We start from the raw sequence: 19,090 nt of genomic DNA, 5'->3' as shown, positions 1-19,090 counted from the left end.
ACAGATGTTATCTGCATCCAGAGAAAAGAACTGATAAATAGAAGTACGTAGGGAATAACTTACATACACACACCTATTTATGCCCAAGGGCAGCCATTTCTAGGGCGGCAGGGTTTGGAGAGGGAAGAATAAAAGAAAAAAACTACATCATAATTTTGTTGTACATTTGAAAGGAATAGCAATTTGTGCATGGTGGATTTGCAGTTTCATGTAAATCATGCTTAGGCTTGGAATCCCTAGAGGGAAACTAGAGACAGGGAGCCACATGCCCCGGATCTGACAGGGAACCAGCCCCAGAGCCATGGCTGCAGATAAAGGGGACCAGGAGGTACCTTTTGTTACTGTGTCCAAGGCTGGGTAGGCCAGTAGGAAGGCATGATTCTTGGATCTCCAAGGGGGCTGGATCTGAAGGCAAGACAAGGGAATTTCTAACCAGGAGGTTAGAGATTAGGGGTGTCAACCTGAAAGTTGGTTAAAATAGACAAATAAGCTAGGTGATATGGAAATTCATATTGTTTATTCCCTTAAAGCCAGCGAATGCGTACATGTATGGAGCCAGACAAAATCTGACTACCTGAACAGAAGGATGAGAAGGTTTAAATACATTTTTAGAACAGTTGCAACTCAGCATACCTGGGTTACTCAATCTTATGATGCCCATCTATGTTTAACCATGACAAAAGAAAAGGATTTTCCTTAATTGAATAGGTAGTAAATTGTAGGGAGCTAGTGCCGACCCCGGGGCTGCTCGGACCCTAGCGCTTGGCCTGTTTCCTGGGTAAAACCAGACAGGCTTAGTAGGAGTTGGAACGGTAGGCGCCCGGAGGAAAGACTTTTGTCCCTAACAGCCCCCCTCCCGCTTGCTCTGGTAGCCATCCTTTCTCATGCAGGCAGAGTCCATCTATCTAGGGCTCACAAGCCCAGTCGGAGGAACCCAGCTGGCCATTACTGAATGCTCTTGAACCAGTGCCTAACGCAAACATGCTTTAATTAGTGAGAACTTCTTGGATACTTTACAAGGGCATCTTGTCCCGTGCCTCACATAGCTCATACAGTTCTGATAATCAGTTTGTATCCTGCCCGAGCCTTCCCATGACTCTTTAGATACTGTAGAAACAACACTCCCCTCCTGTTCCCAGCCTTCCCTGTCACTGTAGACTAGCACTCCCCTCCTGTTCCCATACTCCTATGGAAACCACCTTACCACAACCCTAGTTTTCCCATACGCTTGTAGGCAATATAGTTTACAATAATCCAGATTCTTCCCACCAGATATTGCTACTTACATCTAATCTAAGTGCAACAATATGTTACAATACTACCTGAAAGTGATACTCTAACTACAGAGGGAGGGCCAGGCTTGGAAATGAAGATGGTCTGAACAGGAAGACTACTTCCCTCCTTCTCTTATTCTTTCTCTTCTTTCTGCCTCCCCTCCCCTCCCCATCCTTCTATAGAGACCCAAGAGGCACAGGTGGCTTTGGAATCACAGGTGGGATGAGACCAGTCAGAGACTCAGGGGCCCCAGAGTCAGAGCTGTCCCTCTAACTGGTACTCTGCCATCCTTGGACTGAGAAGCAAGGATGAGCAACATATTTTAAGTAATAGTAGCTGCCCTGCTGGGGACCAACTGGCCAGTTCCAGTTGGACAATGCTACTGTTACCTCCCTCCCCCTCCATCTTTCCTTTCTCCATCCCCTCTTCTTCCTCCCTTCCCTGCTTCCTCTGCCTCCATCTTTCCTTTCTCCATCCCCTCTTCTACCTTTCCTTCCTTCCTTCCCTCCTTCCTTTGTCCCTCCCTTCCTCCCTTCCTCTGTCACAAGGAGTTATACCATTACATGTGGGAGTTCTGCCCAAAGGAGTATAAATTTTGATCTCTTAAATCTCCAAAGATCTTGAATTTTGGGAACTGGATTTTTTTCTTTCCTTCTAATTTATTCTGTCATTTAAAAAAAAAAAACTGGGACAATTAATGGTCATCTAACTGTTAAACCTGAAAATTTGGTTGAAGGAAACAAACAAGCTAGGTGATAGAAAAATCCATGTTGTTTACTATTTTCCCTTAAAGCATAGCTAAGCTAGCTTACTGGTACATACAAGGAGTCAGAGCATAGGCTCTGGCTGTCTGAACAAAGGAATTAGGAAACTTATATAAGTTATTTTAGTAGAGCTAGCAAGCCTGTATTACCTCACGTTTATGGCCCCCATGTATGTTTAACCATGATACAAGAAGAGGATTTTCCTTAATGGAAAGAATGTTGACAAAGGTCAGTTAATATTAAGCGAGGTAGTCTCTCTAGGGCTTAGGGTCTCATCCTTTAATGGCTAACAGGGGTAAGCTTTGTTGACAGTGGTAAGGGTATTTCCTGAGCAAATTTTTAGAGAGAACAAAGAAGCCCAGGTCCTGGATCTTCATCCCGTTACTCATTAATTCAGGCTCTGGGTCTAGCTGAAATTAAAAATGATATAAAATAGTATAATATTTTTCACATTTCCTCCTTTTGGTCAAAGGTAAGCTGAAAGCTTCACCTGAAGACCAATTAAGGTATGGAAAACCTCTATCTTCCTCAGGGGTGAAGTTCTAAAAATCCTTATCTAGGTGGATTCAGGTTTTTTTTTTTTCTTTCTGTATTTGGACATCTCCAGAGATGGACATTAATTGTAAACTAATTGTAAACAAGCAGAGGGAGCAAGTTGCAAGGGGTATGAGTAGGGAGCATAATGGGGAAAGTAGAGCATCTAAGTAAAATAAGCTAAAGACACCAAAGGTACAGGTAAACAGTCCTGGGAATGCAAGGGACTCAGGAAGGGAAAGAGCAGTTCTTCGTTCAGGTTCTGGTCCAGGCTCTTGGGAAGGTTGCCTGCGTCTGATGCTGTCCACTTCAGGCTCCTTTGAAATCGGAGGGCAAGGTCCCCTATAGGCTCAGATGTCCACTTGGGATCAGGGGCAATCCTCAGATGTGACAGAAGGATCAAGGAGTCCATCCACAAGTTGGCAGCTGTAGAAGTAGTCAGATCTGACAGGAGCTCCCAGAACACATATGATTTTTTTTTAAAAAATAATATTTTATTTTTCCCCAATTACATGTAAAAAACAATTTTTAACATTCATTTTTTTTAAAATTTAAATTTATTTATTTAACATATTTAGTTTTCAGCATTGATTTTCACAAGAGTTTGAATTACCAATTTTCTCCCCATTTCTACCTCTCCCCCCACTCCAAGATGGCATATATTCTGGGTGCCCTGTTCCCCAGTCAGCCCTCCCCTCTATTATCCCACTTCCCTTCCATCCCTTTTTCCCTTCCTTTCTTGTAGGGCAAGATAAATTTCTATGCCCCATTGCCTGTGCATCTTATTTTCTAGTTGCATGCAAAAAAATTTTTTTTTTGTTTTTGAACATCTGTTTTTAAAACTTTGAGTTCCAAATTCTCTCCCCTCTTCCCTTCTCACCCACCCTCCCTAAGAAGTCAAGCAATTCAACATAGTCCACATGTGTAACATTATGTATAACCCTTCCACAATACTCATGTTGTGAAAAACTAACTATATTTTGCTCCTTCCCAACCCATCCCCCTTTATTGAATTTTCTCCCTTGACCCTGTCCCCTTTCGAAAGTGTTTGTTTTGGATTACCTCCACCCTCATCTGCCCTCCCCTCCATCATCCCCCCCTTTTTTATCTTCCTCCCTCTTCTTTCCTGAGGGGTAAGATACCTAATTGGGTGTGTATGGTATTGAGAGCAAGGTTCACTCATTCCCCCCCTCACCTGCCCTCTCCCCTCCTCCCACAGAACTGCTTCCTCTTGCCACCTTTATGTGAGATGATCCACCCCATTCTATCTCTCCCAATCTCCCTCTCTCAGTATGTTCCTCTCTCATCCCTTAATTTGATTTTATTTCTTTTAGATATCTTCCCTTCATCTTCAACTCACCCTGTGGCTACTCTCTCTCTCTCTTTTATATATATATATACACATACATATATATATATACACATATACATATACACACACATACACACAGATACATACATACATACACATTCACCTATATATATACATAAACATATATATATGCATATTCCCTTCAGCTACCCTAATACTGAGGTCTCATGAATCGTAGATGTCATCTTTCCATGTAGGAATGTAAACAGAATAGGTCAATGGAGCTGGGATTAAAACCAAGAATCACCTACCCAGCAAAACTGAGTATCATGCTCCAATGCAAAATATGGATTTTCAATAAAATAGAGGACTTGCAAGCTTTCTCAGTGAAAAGACCAGAACTGAATAGAAAATTTGACGTTCAAACACAAGAATGAAGAGACGCATGAAAAGGTAATCAAGAAAAAGAAATTGCAAGGGACTTACTAAAGAACACATGTGATTTGATAATTGAGAGAAAAACAGCACAACATAGGTCCCAGCCACGCAGGGCTAAGTTCAAACACTGCAAGAAATGGTTCAGTATCCCAGCCACACAGGGCTGAGTTTAAACAATTACAATAAAGTTTTCTCACAATTCACAAAACTGCACAATTACATTAAGTACAGACCAAACCACTTGGTTCACAATAGAGGGGGAAAATTGCATGTCACGTGTTTTACATTTACACATTAGATAACCAAGAAAACTTAAACATGAACCATACAAAGTAATGCAACCATTATTAACAATGTTGACTAATATTAAATTCCTTGTATCCCAGTAGCACAGTACATATATCATCATAAACTTTTAGTCATGCCATGTTTCTTTGATGGCATTTGCAAAATAATCCACAAACCATTCTTAACAAAACTTACAATGTTTCTGATTTAATTCCAGCAATTAATTGCACAGTTGTATACAAAATAGCTTTAAATCCCCATTACATATTTCCAATGTCCATTTAAAGCAACAATTTTTTTTTCAGATGCCTGATTGTAGTTATCTGGTTCCTAGATAGTAAAAGAGAGTTCTGCTTCTCTGGTTCAGATCTAGAAATTCTCAGACAATTCTAAATTAACTTAGTACAATCACTTAAATTTGGCTCTCCTTTTTTGTTTTTTTAACTTCAGAGTATTTCAGTTCATATATCATCTACTGTTTCTAACCTTACCTAAATTCTGTACCTGGTATAAGAGTCCTTTAAAGTCTGAAGGTCCAACCATAAATTGAACTCATCTTCCTTTTAAAATTATCAGACAGATACTTTACAAAGGAGATATAATTTCACTTATACAATTTTTGGTGCAAAAATCCTAATTTAAGGTCTTATTACCAAAACACTTATATTAGCTTGAATTTCCATGACTGATAAATTTTGGAGCCAATCATACACATCTGTATATAATTCTTAGAGGAATCAATCTGATCCTATTGCCTTTTCCTCAAAATTTGCTATCCCTTTCTTTTTTATTAGACATTTATCACATTACATCTTTGTCTTATTACTTTGTCTGATCATTTTTTCCTTTTGTAGGATGTTATCTCTATACTCCTTCTAATCTTTATTTGGTCATGAACATAGGTTAAAATTCCAAGCTATTCATTACTGCATCCTGTTATAAGAGATATTCCAATATTCATCTATTACCTAATAGACTTAGCATTGTGCTTACAAAACTTCTTGAGAATATAAATTTGCTATGAAACAAAAGAGGGACAATTTCATATATCTTAACAGAAGGAAAGAACTTCCTTAGCTCTGTTTGATTCCAGGCACGAATCATATCTGTCAGCCAATCATATAGTCACTAGGTGCTGAAAGCAGGGCTCAGGAGTAATCAGGTGGGGAATTTCCTTTTCAGAAAGGAAATAGCAGAATTGGGAAATAGAGTCAGGAAGATCCTACCTAGGCCATGTCCAAGGTCGTCTTCAAAACTTTTTCCCAGGCACAGATATCCACCTTTAAAATTCTCAGCCTGTAATGCCTGCCATCAGCCACGAATGGGCAGATGAGAACAATTTCTTCCAATGGCCATGAAGGTGGCTGAAGCAGGCTCTGTGGAGGGCTTCGAGCTTGGGCAGACATGGAACATGCCAAGGTCTGCATCCACAGCCATCCCCAGTCCAAGCTGCCTAGGGACCCCAACTCTAAGCCATGGTTGGGGGACAGATGTTCTCTGCTTCTCCCCCTCCCTTCTCTTCCTCATTCTGCCTCCCTTCCCCATCCCATTCCCAGGCTGAGTGCTCCGCCCTTTTCCCCTCTGTTACTCCACACTCTTCAGAGCGTGTCTCTGAGCCTTCTTAAAATGTGATTGCTGCCCCATTTCCGGCTGCTCTTGTGGTCTTTCCCAGTGAGGAGGCAGAAATGATCTCAACTTAATGAGAAGTTTCTTGACTCTCACCTGCAGTGGCCTGGATGGACTCTGAATACACACATGCAGCTGGCTGTGGGAGAACACAACATTCCCCTCAACTGCTCCAGTTCTAATATCCTTCATCAAACAAATCTGATTTCTTCCCTTCACCAAAGATTGTTCCCCAGTTGACAAAATATTGACACAAAGTCTTTTCCTTGTTATGAAAACATCCAGATGTATTCTTTCACATAGTTCTGCACTTTATCCGACAACTGCCTCCTTTTCTGGTTGTGCCACCTGGAAGGTCCGCATGAATTATTTTCCTTATCTCATCTTCCTGTTATATTCAGAAACAAAATTTCATCTTCACCTGTGACCTCCATGTTCTAGAGTAAGGCACGTTCCACTAAGCACATTCATGAGGTTTCTTTTCATTATAAATCCTCTGAGGAGACGATAAGAGATGATCTCTGGTTGCAAGGCTTCCCATAGGGAGTTCATAGATGGCTTGTACCCTGAGTGAATTTTCTCCTATGAATCTCTGTACTCCATTTCAATGCCATTCCTCATTCAGGTAAGTTAGAAGAGTCCTACGTCTCACATGAATTCTCTGAAGGTACAAGGATTGACTTTAGCCTGAAGTTCTACCACAATGATCACATTCATAAGGTTTCTCTCCAGTGTGGATGCTCTGATGCCAGTTAAGATGGTTCCTCTGTTTTTTATATCCAGTGAGAGAGGACTTTTGTGTAAAAGCCTTTCCATATTGGGTATATTTATAAGGTTTCTCTCCAGTATGGATGCTCTGATGTTGGTTACGATGGTTCCTCTGTTTAAAAGCCTTTCTGCACTGGGTACATTCATAAGGTCTCTCTGCAGTGTGGATTCTCTGATGTTTAGTAAAAGAGGCCTTCTGTTCAAAAGCCTTTCTACACTGGGTACACTCAAAAGGTTTCTCACCACTGTGGGGTCTCTGATGAGCAATAACAAACACCAACTCTCTGTGTAAAACCATTTCCACATTGATTACATATATAAGGCTTCTCTCCAGTGTGCATCTTCTGATGTTCATAAAGAGACTTCCTACATTTGAAAGTCTTTCCACATTGCTTACATTCATAAGGGTTCTCTCCAGTGTGGATTCTTCTATGTTTAAAAAGACTAATTTTCCATGTAAAAGTCTTTCCACATTGACTACATTCATAAGGGTTCTCTCCAGTGTGGATTCTTCTATGTTTAACAAGACTAATTTTCCATGTAAAAGTCTTTCCACATTGACTACATTCATAAGGTTTCTCTCCAGTGTGGATCCTCTCATGTTGAATAAGAGTAGTGTTTGTTATAAAAACCTTTCCACACTGATTACATTCATAAGGTTTCTCTCCAGTGTGGATTCTCTGATGTGTAACAAGACTTTCCTTGCATTTAAAAGCTTTTCTACATTGATTACATTCATAAGGTTTCTCTCCAGTGTGGATTCTCTGATGTTTAGTAAAAGAGGCCTTCTGTTTAAAAGCCTTTCTACACTGGGTACACTCAAAAGGTTTCTCACCAGTGTGGGGTCTCTGATGAGCAATAACAAACACCAATTCTCTGTGTAAAACCATTTCCACATTGATTACATATATAAGGCATTTCTCCAGTGTGGATTGCTCTATGTTTAACAAGACTGCGCTTACATGTAAAAGTCTTTCTGCACTGACTACATTCTTACAGTTTCTCTCCAGTGTGAATTCTTTCATGTGTAACAAGATCACATTTCCATGTAAAAGTCTTTCCTTATTGATTACATTCATAAGGTTTCTCTCCAGTGTGGATTCTTCTATGTTTAACAAGACTCCGCTTATCTGTAAAAGTCTTTCCTCATTGATTACATTCATAAGGTTTCTCTCCAGTGTGGATTCTCTGATGTGTAACAAGACTCATTTTCCATGTAAAAGTCTTTCCACATTGATTACATTCATAAGGTTTCTCTCCAGTGTGGATTCTTTTATGGATAACAAGACTGACTTTATGTGCAAAAGCTTTTCCACATTGCATACATTCATAAGGTTTCTCTCCAGTGTGGATTCTTTCATGGCTAACAAGACTGACTTTCTGTGCAAAAGCTTTTCCACATTGCATACATTCATAAGGTTTCTCTCCAGTGTGGATTCTTTCATGTATAACAAGACCATTTTTCCATGTAAAAGTCTTTCCACATTGCTTACATTCATAAGGTTTCTCTCCAGTGTGGATTCTTTCATGTACAACAAGACCATATTTCCCTATAAAAGTCTTTCCACATTGCTTACATTCATAAGGTTTCTCTCCAGTGTGGATCCTCTCATGTTGAATAAGAGTAGTGTTTGTTATAAAAGCCTTTCCACACTGATTACATTCATAAGGTCTCTCTCCAGTGTGGATTCTTTCATGTGTAACAAGACTATTTTTCAATGTAAAAGTCTTTCCACATTGATTACATTTATAAGGTTTCTCTCCAGTGTGCATCTTCTGATGTTCATAAAGAGACTTCCAACATCTGAAAGTCTTTCCACATTGCTTACATTCATAAGGGTTCTCTCCAGTGTGGATTCTACTATGCTTAACAAGACTAATTTTCCATGTAAAAGTCTTTCCACATTGACTACATTCATAAGGTTTCTCTCCAGTGTGGATTCTTCTATGTTTAACAAGACTCCCCTTATCAGTAAAAGTCTTTCCACATTGATTACATTCATAAGGTTTCTCTCCAGTGTGGATTCTTTCATGTATAACAAGACTGACTTTCTCTGCAAAAGCCTTTTCACATTGCTTACATTCATAAGGCTTCTCTCCTGTGTGGATTCTTTCATGTTTAACAAGACTATTTTTCCATGTAAAAGTCTTTCCACATTGATTACATTCATAAGGTTTCTCTCCAGTGTGGATTCTCTGATGTGTAATAAGACTTTCCCTGCATTGAAAAGCTTTTCCACATTGATTACATTCATAGGGTTTCTCTCCAGTGTGGATTCTTCTATGTTTAACAAGACTAATTTTCCATGTAAAAGTCTTTCCACATTGATTACATTCATAAGGTTTCTCTCCAGTGTGGATTCTCTGATGTGTAATAAGACTTTGCCTGCATTGATGAGTTCTTCCACATTGATTACATTCATAAGGTTTCTCTCCAGTGTGGATTCTTCTATGTTTAGCAAGACTAATTTTCCATGTAAAAGTCTTTCCACATTGATTACATTCATAAGGTTTCTCTCCAGTGTGGATTCTCTGATGTGTAATAAGACTTTCCCTGCATTGAAAAGCTTTTCCACATCGATTACATTCATAAGGTTTCTCTCCAGTATGTCTTCTCTGATGTTCATGAAGAGACTTCCTAAGTCTGAAAGCCTTTCCACATTGATTACATTCATAAGGTTTCTCTCCAGTGTGCATTGTCTGATGTGTAATAAGAGAAGCCTTCACTCTAAAAGTCTTTCCACATTGATTACATTCATAAGGTTTCTCTCCAGTGTGCATTGTCTGATGTGTAATAAGAGAAGCCTTCACTCTAAAAGTCTTTCCACATTGATTACATTCATAAGGTTTCTCTCCAGTGTGTGTTCTCTGATGTAAATTAAGAGAAGCAATCACTCTAAAAGTCTTTCCACATTGATTACATTCATAAGGTTTCTCTCCAGTGTGGATTCTACTATGTGAAAAAAGACTGCGCTTTTCTATAAAAGTCTTTCCACATTGATTACATTCATAAGGTTTTTCTCCAGTGTGGATTCTACTATGTAAAACAAGATTTTGCTTATCTCTAAAACTCTTTCCACATTGATTACATTCATAAGGTTTCTCTCCAGTGTGGATTTTTCTGTGTCTACCCAGATTCCGGTTATCAGAAAAAGTCTTTCCACAGTGATTACATTCATAAGGTTTTTCTCCAGTGTGGATTCTATTATGTATAACAAGACTGCGCTTATCTCTAAAAGTCTTTCCACATTGATTACATTCATAAGGTTTCTCTGCAGTGTGTGTTCTGTGATGAGCAATAAGACATCCCTTCTCTCTAAAAGCCTTCTCACATTGATTATAGTCATATGGTTTCTCTCTAGTTTGGATACTCTCAGGTGTTTTGCAGACTTCTCTCCAATTGAAGGCAAAGGGACCATCACTCATGAATCTTTGCTTGGGAGTTTCTGCCACAGAAAGGCTTAGCTCTGTAGCAGCTTCCTTCATTTCCAGGCTCATCATTCCATCTTAAAAAAAAAAATAAACCAACACTAAAACAAGTAGACACTATACTTACAAACATACATATTTCTATCCCCTTTGGTCCACAGGCAGAACAAAATCTCAGTTACTCTGTATTTCCCAGGTAAAGACAAACATCTCAAAAGGGAAGAAACGGTCATTTTAAAATGCCCTTAGCTCACATCCCAAAGATGACTGATTTTCCAAAGAGCTTCATGCAAGAATTGACAGTGGACCTCACAAAAACCTTGTCACACAGGCAGGGCCATCATTCTCATCACATTCACAACTCAGACCCACACCATGAGCTCAGAATAGCTGAGTGATTTGACACAAATCCCAGCAGTTAGGACTAGAATCCAAACCCTGAGATTGGTGTGCTCTGTCCACAGTACTTGACAAATTATCTCCACTTTCAATCTTTCTCTTACTCTTTCATTGTCAGCAATTTCAATCCTTTCTTCATAGATATGATGCCATTTGGAGCACATGTAGTAAATATTCAAATTATTTCTTCATCTATTCTACCAGTCATCATAACCTAAGTTACCTGGGCATCACTTTGAATCTTATTTTTTCTGATAGATTATCTCAGTTCACATACAGAATACCAACTCTTTTCTGTATTTAGCTGAGGCATGAGAGGTTTTGTTCTGACTCATCAATTTCTTGAGATAGATATTACTTATTTCTTTTTAAAGATTATCTTTAAATGGCTCTGCTCACTAAAACAAAATTAAAGGCCTTCCATAAAACACAATTTTGAAAAAAATGCATGGCATTGCCCATGTCTGAAATATGTGTCTGTTACAGGAATTGGAGTGTATCAACCTTTGGTACAGAATTGGATGGCATGTTTCACTACTAGTCTTCTTGCACCCCTTCCCCTTTAAAGGTTCACAAACCCCTTGAAAGATGGAGGCGATTGTCCAAGGGTTTTGAGCTAAAAATTTGTCAGTGGCACCTTAAGTGGTAAATAATTGTCCAATTTGGTTACAAAGATATTTATCTACTTGGACAAGAAGTATGTGCATGTTTCCACCTTAACAGGTGTAGTTCTGCAGTGATCCCAAACTATCATGATCAGGAATACATGGCTTTTGGGGCTCATGCAGTGAGTACCTCAAACTCTGACTACTTCTGGCCAAGTACAAAATATACTTTCAGTTTCTCAACTTGACATCAAATTGTTTCCAAATTTCTAGGAACGTTACACATTCATATGCAAATGGTCACTGGCATGCAAAGACCCTCGGTGGCTGTATATCACTGCACTGGAGTAGTTCTCTCCTTCTTCTTCTACCTAGTAACCACATCTCATCAAACCTGAAATCACCAGATCAAGATCTCACTTGGGTTTGTATTCTTGCAGCAGTGAGAGCAGGCTATTGGAAAACCATCATCACCAGGCATGCACAGTAGAGTCCACCACGAAACCATCACGGACCACCACAAAAGTGCTACAAAAACAGACCTTAAAATGCCACTAAGCCAAAGGTTATTTTCTAATTTGAACTTCTGCTCTATTCATGTCACTCTTCTTCTATCTGGAAGTTTCTCAAAGGACTTGGTTGGCAACATAGGTCATTCATTTCAGTGAATGTGTAGCCACTTTACCAGTGGTAGAAATAACAGAGTCATGTCTGAGGAAATCCTATCCTTCCAAAGTTTGTTTTGTATAGAAACACTAATTTAATAAGCAATACTTGCAACTGACCTTCGACCATATTTGTCATTTAATGCAGTACTCGCCAAGAGCCCATAGGAAAACAAAATTTTAAAATAGTAATTAGCAATTCCTTGTGAGTGGTTAGAGTTAAAAAAATGAATTTCCAAGGCCTGGAAGGAGCTTGTCAAAGTTACCTTGCATTTCGCACCTCATCCATGAGTGAGCATTTTCAACATATATTGTTTAAAAAATGAGAATATAAATGGTAGTACAGTAGACAGAATGCTGAGCCTTGAATCAGGAAGACCTGAGTTCCAATGCCACCTCAGAAACTCGCCAGTTGGGTGACCCTAGGGAAGTCAGAAGACCTCTGTGTCTGTGTTTTATCTGCAAAATGGGCATAATTTTAGCATCTATTCCCACGACTCTTATGAGCACAAAAAGAGACAAGATTTATACAGTGCAGGACACTTAGTAGCTGCTGTATAAATGCTAGCTACTACTTTCATTTGATTTTGACTGTTTCCTCCCCAATTCTGCTCTCTTTCCTTTTTCTTTTTCTTTTTTTTTTTGAAGGGGGAAGGAAGGGCAATTCGGGTTAAGTGAGTTGCTAAGGTCTCCCAGCTAGTAAATGTGTCAAGTGTCTGAGGCCGGTTTTGAACTCAGCTCCTCCTGACCCCAGGGCTGGTGCTCTGCTCACTATGCTACCTCGCTGCCCCTCTGTTCTCCTTCTTAAACCTGTATTCTTCTCCCTCGTTTTATTCTCCTGTGTCCTTGTGGAACTAAATGTATTTCCATTCCAAAACACTCACTTTCCCTTACATCAGCATGAGTTTGTAAACTACATTCTGAGCTCTGTGACAGCAGACACTGTCTTTTACCTTCCTTTGTAACCTCATGTCTTAGCATAGTGCCTAAAAGAGAAAGCTTTTAATCTGTGTTCGTTGATTCCCTGCCTGGGGCCAGGGCTGATAGCAGTCCCAGCCTCTACTTTAACTCCCTGCACTCTGTTCTCTCCCCGAGTTGCTGAATGCACATTCAGGCCTCAGCCCAGTTTCTGTCCCTTTCTTGTACTCCATGTCCTCCAAGTAGTCCCCTTAGTCAAGTTCTAACCCTGATGGAACCAGACCAGACCAATATTGAAGATTACAGAGGCTTCTTTCTAGGCTCCTGAAGGGTCTCCTGCTATAGGACATCTCTGGGTCTCTAACTCCCAGCTCCCTCAACTGATGTGGTGGTCACCTACATGAACTCGGGCAATGATTCTCCAAGAATGGGGACAGAGATTAGTCATAGAGATTAGGAAAGGGACTTGGCCTGATGATTTATGCAAAGTTTAGCCTTGGAAGAGTCCTGAATAAGGCAGCAGTAAACTCTCCTCCTCAGGTGCTGCTAATGTACAGAGAGAAAATCATGAAACCAGGCTGCCAGATCCACCACCAATTTAGGTTATATGATCTCAGCTGGGCCCTCACTAGGGAAGGGCAATCCTTTGCCATCTCCCTGACTGACTCCCTGTGCCACTCACCACAGCAGCTCTTCCATGTCTTTTCATTCATCCCTATCCCTCCATAATGCCTTGCTACCACTCCCCCCGACCAACCACTCAAAAAAACTAGTCATTTATCAAGGGCTTTCTTATCCTCCTCATCTCACATAAATCAGAAGTTTTCTTCTCCTTTTTGACTCCCCATATCACATGGAATGATTATTCTTCTGCTTGCTAAAAAAAATCCCCTTCCATGTGCCAATGATCTTACTCTGCCCCCTCATCTCCCTCCATATATTCCTCCTCTAAGATCTCCTTTTTTTTTTTTTTTTTTTTTTTACCAATTTTCACTCTCTCCCACACTGATGACTCTTTCCATATAACCACAAATAAAATCATTTCTCTCTAATCCTTAAAACTCTCTTACATGACCCATGTACCCCCATGAGATGGTGTCCAATATCTTTTGTCCATTTTATGGCTCCACAGTTAGAGACCTCCATTTCCATTTTGTGTCTCCAATTCCTTTCCCTGGCTTTCTTTGGAACTCTCTTTTCTTTTTTTATACCTTGGACACCACCCAAGACATGGTCACTTTTAGACACAAATACGTATATCTATATAAAATTATTCTAGGCATATTTCTATTTATCAGTTCTTTCTCTGTCTATGCATACCGTCTTTCTTCATTTGTTATTTATACCTAATTTGGGTATTTATAATAGCAAAAAAGAGAAACGAAACTTTCTGCAACCTACCTGCCTCTGAAATGTATTGTTCAAGTGAAACCCATCTGTGAAAGTTACCTGTAATCTAAAATTGCTAAAATTGAGTGGCCATTTCTTAATCCTAATCCTTCTTGACTTCTCTGCAGGCTTCCACACTCTCAGTCTCTCCCTTCTTTCTGATCTTCCTCTCCCTAGCCTTTAGCAACATTACTCTCTCCTGGTTCTCCTTCTACTGTATCCAAAAGGAAACTCAGTCATTTTCCTCCAACCCTCCCATCTTCTTCAATTCCTAATGCTATCCAAGGCATCCTCCCAACAGTCCAGGCTCAGAAATGAAATGTCATGCCCTCCACATCAACTCCCACACACTGTGTTGCTAAGCAAAATGGGCTCCTTAGCCCTTAGTGCCCTTGAAGAGTTTGGCTTTTGTTTGCTTTGAGTAATTCAGTGTATTTCATTAGCCTTACTAGGTGCTAAGCCCCAGGCCCAAACCCCTATTAGGTGTGGAACCTATGTAGGTGTGCATTGGTGACTGGGGTGGGGCGCAAGGTGGGGCTGGCTAAAGGGAGGTGCTAACTCCAGAGCCATGCCCTATTAGGTGTTAACCTAATCTATGTGGATGTGAACCTCCCAGGGTCCTAAGGGGAGGGGCCAACTCAAGAACCAATCACCAGAGCCTAAGCTCTGGTCATTCAGATGACGTTTGATGATGTCTAAAGCCCTATAAGAAGGGAGGACAGAGCCATCTCTGCAGGGCTCCCGAGATGGTGTTGATGAGGGAACTCTGGGCAGCTGTAGCTAAAGAGCCCTCCAGCTTGTAAACCCGGATGCTGAAGCTCTGTTGGACTCTGGTAACAATGTATTGGGATTTGAATCAGACAAAGTCTGTCTGTTGATGTTTGTAATTTGCTTGTATTTTGTTCTGAAGTTTAGGGTACTGGCTTTTTCCTCTGAACTAAGTGAATGATATTTGTATGCTGAATTAAAGTCAGCTTCACCTGGCTTTCCTTAGTTAAGCAGATCAAAAGAACCTGTGCTGTTGGCAGCTTTCTGGGTGCTGCCTGTGGGTGGATCTTACACCCCCACAGAAGCTGCTAGCTGGATTCTTGAAACACATACTCACACGCCTGACACCCATGTTCAATCTCTTGTAGAGTCCTCTTGATTCCACCTTTGTGACATCACTCCATAGACCCCTTTCTATCTCCATATTGTCATGACCTTGGTTCAGACCCTGTCACCCCATTCCTCAGAGAGTGTCAGAGCCTGCTGGTTGGTCCAGCTGCCTCAATTCTCTCCTCAGTCCAGTCTAATCCTCCATCCAGTTATCAAGTTCATCTTCCTTCAGTTCTCACCTGACCAGGTCATGATGTATTCAACAGCCTCTAGTGGCTCCCCAGCAAAATATGACATATAAAACCCTGTCTAGGGCTATGAAACACTTCATTTCCTAATCCTCACTTGCATTTCCAATCTTCTTTCTCCCACCCTGCCTTCCTCCATATATGTTATAACCCATTTGTTTGGGCCTCCTTCCTGTTCTGGGAACACGTGATTCCCCCCTCAGACATTGTGGGGTTTTCTTGCCATCCCTGTTGCCTAGAATGTTCTTGCTGGCTTCCCTGACCCCAGCTAGAGCCCAACTCCCCCACAAGCCTTTCTCTTAAATTCAGGGTCCTCCCTCTCTTGACTAGCTCCCATTTCTCCTGTCTATAGTGGGTTTCTACACAGTTGTTGGCAGGCTCTCTGCCGCACCAGACTGTAAGCTCCATGGGAGAAGGGGACATTTCTTGCATTGATTTATATACTCAGTCCTTTGTAGAGGGTCTGGAACAGAGCAGGCACTTAAGAAGTTGGTTGACATGAAAAAGGTCTAGGAAAGAGCTCATAGAAGAAAACCTAATCCCCTTTACTACTCTCAGGAGAATTCCATGCCCCCAAATTCCAAACAATGACTTTTTTTTGGATCATATATTTATCCCTAGAAGGAAGGTGAAAGGTCATGGAGTCCAAACCCCTCCTATTACTGTTGGAGAAACTGAGAATCAGTGGTTCAGTGACTGACCCATGAAGCTGCTGCTGAGAAATATCTGAAAAAGAATTCCAAGTCAGGCCTTCCTGCCCCCAGATCTACCACTTGCCTCACCACAAGAACAAAGAGTGGCCTCTTGTAATCCCACCTCTCATATATCTGCCTTCACTCACTCACCTGGACAGCAGCTCCTCAGGCCTTCTTGCTCCAGCATCCATGGGCCTTCCGTTTGCTCAAAGGAAGAGATCATGTCTTCTCTGGGAACTGGCAGCCCTGGGCATGGGGAAGTCAGATAGAGATGAGCATGGAGACAAACTTGGCCTTTAGTTCTCTTTAGGGAAATGTGTTCAGACCTAGAGCTGCTCCACTGTGAGATTTACACACATGAGCCTGTTCTCACCCATTAGTGATTACAATGCAGGTAACCCAAAGCAGGGTGTGCCCCATTATCCTTTGGTACAACCTGCTGTGATAAAGAGCCAAACCTCTGCCCCCCATCCTGTCGAGTCCCATTCTCATAGAAACTCCTAAATCCAACGCAGGCTACAAAGGCTTATTATGCAAGACCAGCCTCAAGTGCCAGAAAGAGGATCCTTGACCACCCACCTTCTGCACTGTACCCCTCCCCTGTTCCTCACTCCCTGAAACCTGTAGAAACCTTGTGTACTGCTCATTTGGGGCATCTTTGCCTCTTCAGGTGAGAGTCTCCTGTTGGCAAACTCAAGAAACCCTAGTCGGTCCAAATTCTATTTCTAGGCCAGTCTCTTATTCCTGGCAATGCCAGGGTCATGTAAACAAGGACCCCAGGGTGGTTCCCAGGCCTCCTGGAGGATAGTCTGATACCATTTCTTTTGTGAGCTTTGGGGAGAAGTGGGGGAGAAGATCAGGCAAACAGGTTGGAGTCAGAAAAGGAATCATAAAAGGATGGACTCATTGCACACTTTCCATTCTCTAGAAATTAGAGGCAGCTGATGGTGCTGTGGAGACAGCCCTGGGCCTAGAGTGAGGCATGCCAGGGTCTGAATCCAGCCTCAGACAGTTACTTAGCTGTGTGCCACAGGACAAGTCACATAAATTCCATTTGCCTCAGTTTCCACAACTGTCAAATGGGGAGAATAGTATCACTCAATTGTGAGGATAAGGTGACATAATATTGTAAAGAAAGCCCCAGGCCCAGCACCTGGCAAATACTAAGGGAGGATAAATGCTTCTTCCCTTCCCTTCCTTTCCCACCATCTGTGATGGAATTTCAGGGCAATAGGAAGGAAGATTAAGGACAAACTCACTATACGAGGGACAAGTAGAAATTGGGAGCTACAAAATGATGCTGTTAAAAAGAAGAATATTCCAGATCCCAGACCCATCCCAGAGAGGACAGGCTTGTAAGGAAAAGCCTCCTGAGCAGCTTTCAGAGCCTTGGCAGACAGAATTCATGGCCAGGTGGGGGTTAGGCCAAATGACCCCTGACATTAGTTCCAGGTCTGAGATTCTTCCACACTAATTTGAAGCTGCCTAGAGGAGGTGAGAGACAGCCTCAGGAGCAACAAGGAAACCCTCAGGTTCCTGTCACGCAATGCACAGACTTTTATAGGGAAACATCCAGGCAGCAGGACAGGAGGACCAATGCTTTTCTCTCTCTAACTAACTGATCAGTGCTCCATACCCTGCACACCAGGGGATGAAGATATTCCTTTGACTGCAGATTCAGCATTATTAGAGGAAGTGTCCTTACCCAGGGAGAGCATGTTCCGGGCAGTCTCCAGCATGACACCCTTGTACAACTCCTTCTGAGCATGGTCCAAGAGGCCCCACTCCTCCTGGGTGAAGTCCACAGCCACATCCTTGAATGTCACCAACCCCTAAATCATTAAAAGTCATGGAATGTAGAGCTGAAGGACACTTCACATTTAAATAATCCAATCCTCATTAAATTTATAGAACAAAACTGAAGTCCAGGGAAGGGATTTGCTGAAAAGTCAGACCCTTTATGAGAATCAGAGTCAACTTCTAAAACCACAGTCATTAAGAGCCCAACTGAGTTTTGAGAAATGCATCTTCCATGATAAGTTAGAATAAAACTGAGGAGTATTTTCTTCTGAAATGCACATTCTTGTGGAATCAGGGAGAGAGTTTGTGTTTGATCAGTGAAGAAGGTGGATGTGTGGGGGAACATGAGAGAGGATGATGGGTAATATCTTCGTCATCAGATCTTACATAAGTGATTTACTTTTTTTAAAACACTAAATCTCTTATATGCATATGCATGGTAAACTATAGAATTTATTTCATTTCATGTTGAATGGAGACGTAGGAAGATTTACTTAAATCCAAATGACACAGAGACCAAAGCAGAGGACTTGTGGATCAGAGGAAGGGAAAGCCCAGACCAAATTAAAATATTATATATATATATATACATATGACTATCAACACACATGCACATGAATGTATGACAACATTTTATATAACAAATAAACCTTATATGAACAAAATAATTTCCATTTTATCTCTTCCACAAGAATGTGAGCTCCTTAGCATGAGGAACACAGTTTCCCCCTTTTTTTAAAATTTATTTAAAATTCAGGGAACAGAAGAAGCATTTCTGTAAGAGTATAATAAAAAAGATGATTGCTCACAAAACTGCAAATCTCCCATGTATGACTTGG

General features: G+C 41.1%; 2 protein-coding genes across 2 annotated transcripts; both read right to left on the bottom strand.

Moving 5' to 3' along the window:
- Positions 1 to 7,577: 7,577 nt before the first annotated feature.
- Positions 7,578 to 8,094, bottom strand: LOC118829965 (zinc finger protein 3-like; the record flags this gene model as incomplete). Its single annotated transcript, XM_036736821.1, has 1 exon — positions 7,578 to 8,094. A coding segment is annotated over exon 1 (507 nt), but the record flags the coding sequence as incomplete, so codon positions are not given.
- Positions 8,095 to 8,151: 57 nt separating this feature from the next.
- Positions 8,152 to 10,503, bottom strand: LOC118829943 (zinc finger protein 260-like). Its single transcript, XM_036736772.1, has 2 exons — positions 8,878 to 10,503; positions 8,152 to 8,799 (listed from the first exon to the last, which is right to left on the bottom strand). Exons 1-2 carry the CDS (start codon positions 10,501 to 10,503, stop codon positions 8,152 to 8,154), a joined length of 2,274 nt encoding a protein of 757 aa, XP_036592667.1.
- Positions 10,504 to 19,090: the final 8,587 nt, after the last annotated feature.

The sequence above is a fragment of the Trichosurus vulpecula genome, chromosome 1, assembly GCF_011100635.1.
Source record: "Trichosurus vulpecula isolate mTriVul1 chromosome 1, mTriVul1.pri, whole genome shotgun sequence".
Lineage (NCBI taxonomy): Eukaryota > Metazoa > Chordata > Mammalia > Diprotodontia > Phalangeridae > Trichosurus > Trichosurus vulpecula.
The sequence above is the reverse complement of the archived record's forward strand: the minus strand, read 5'-3'. Positions and strand labels throughout refer to the sequence as shown.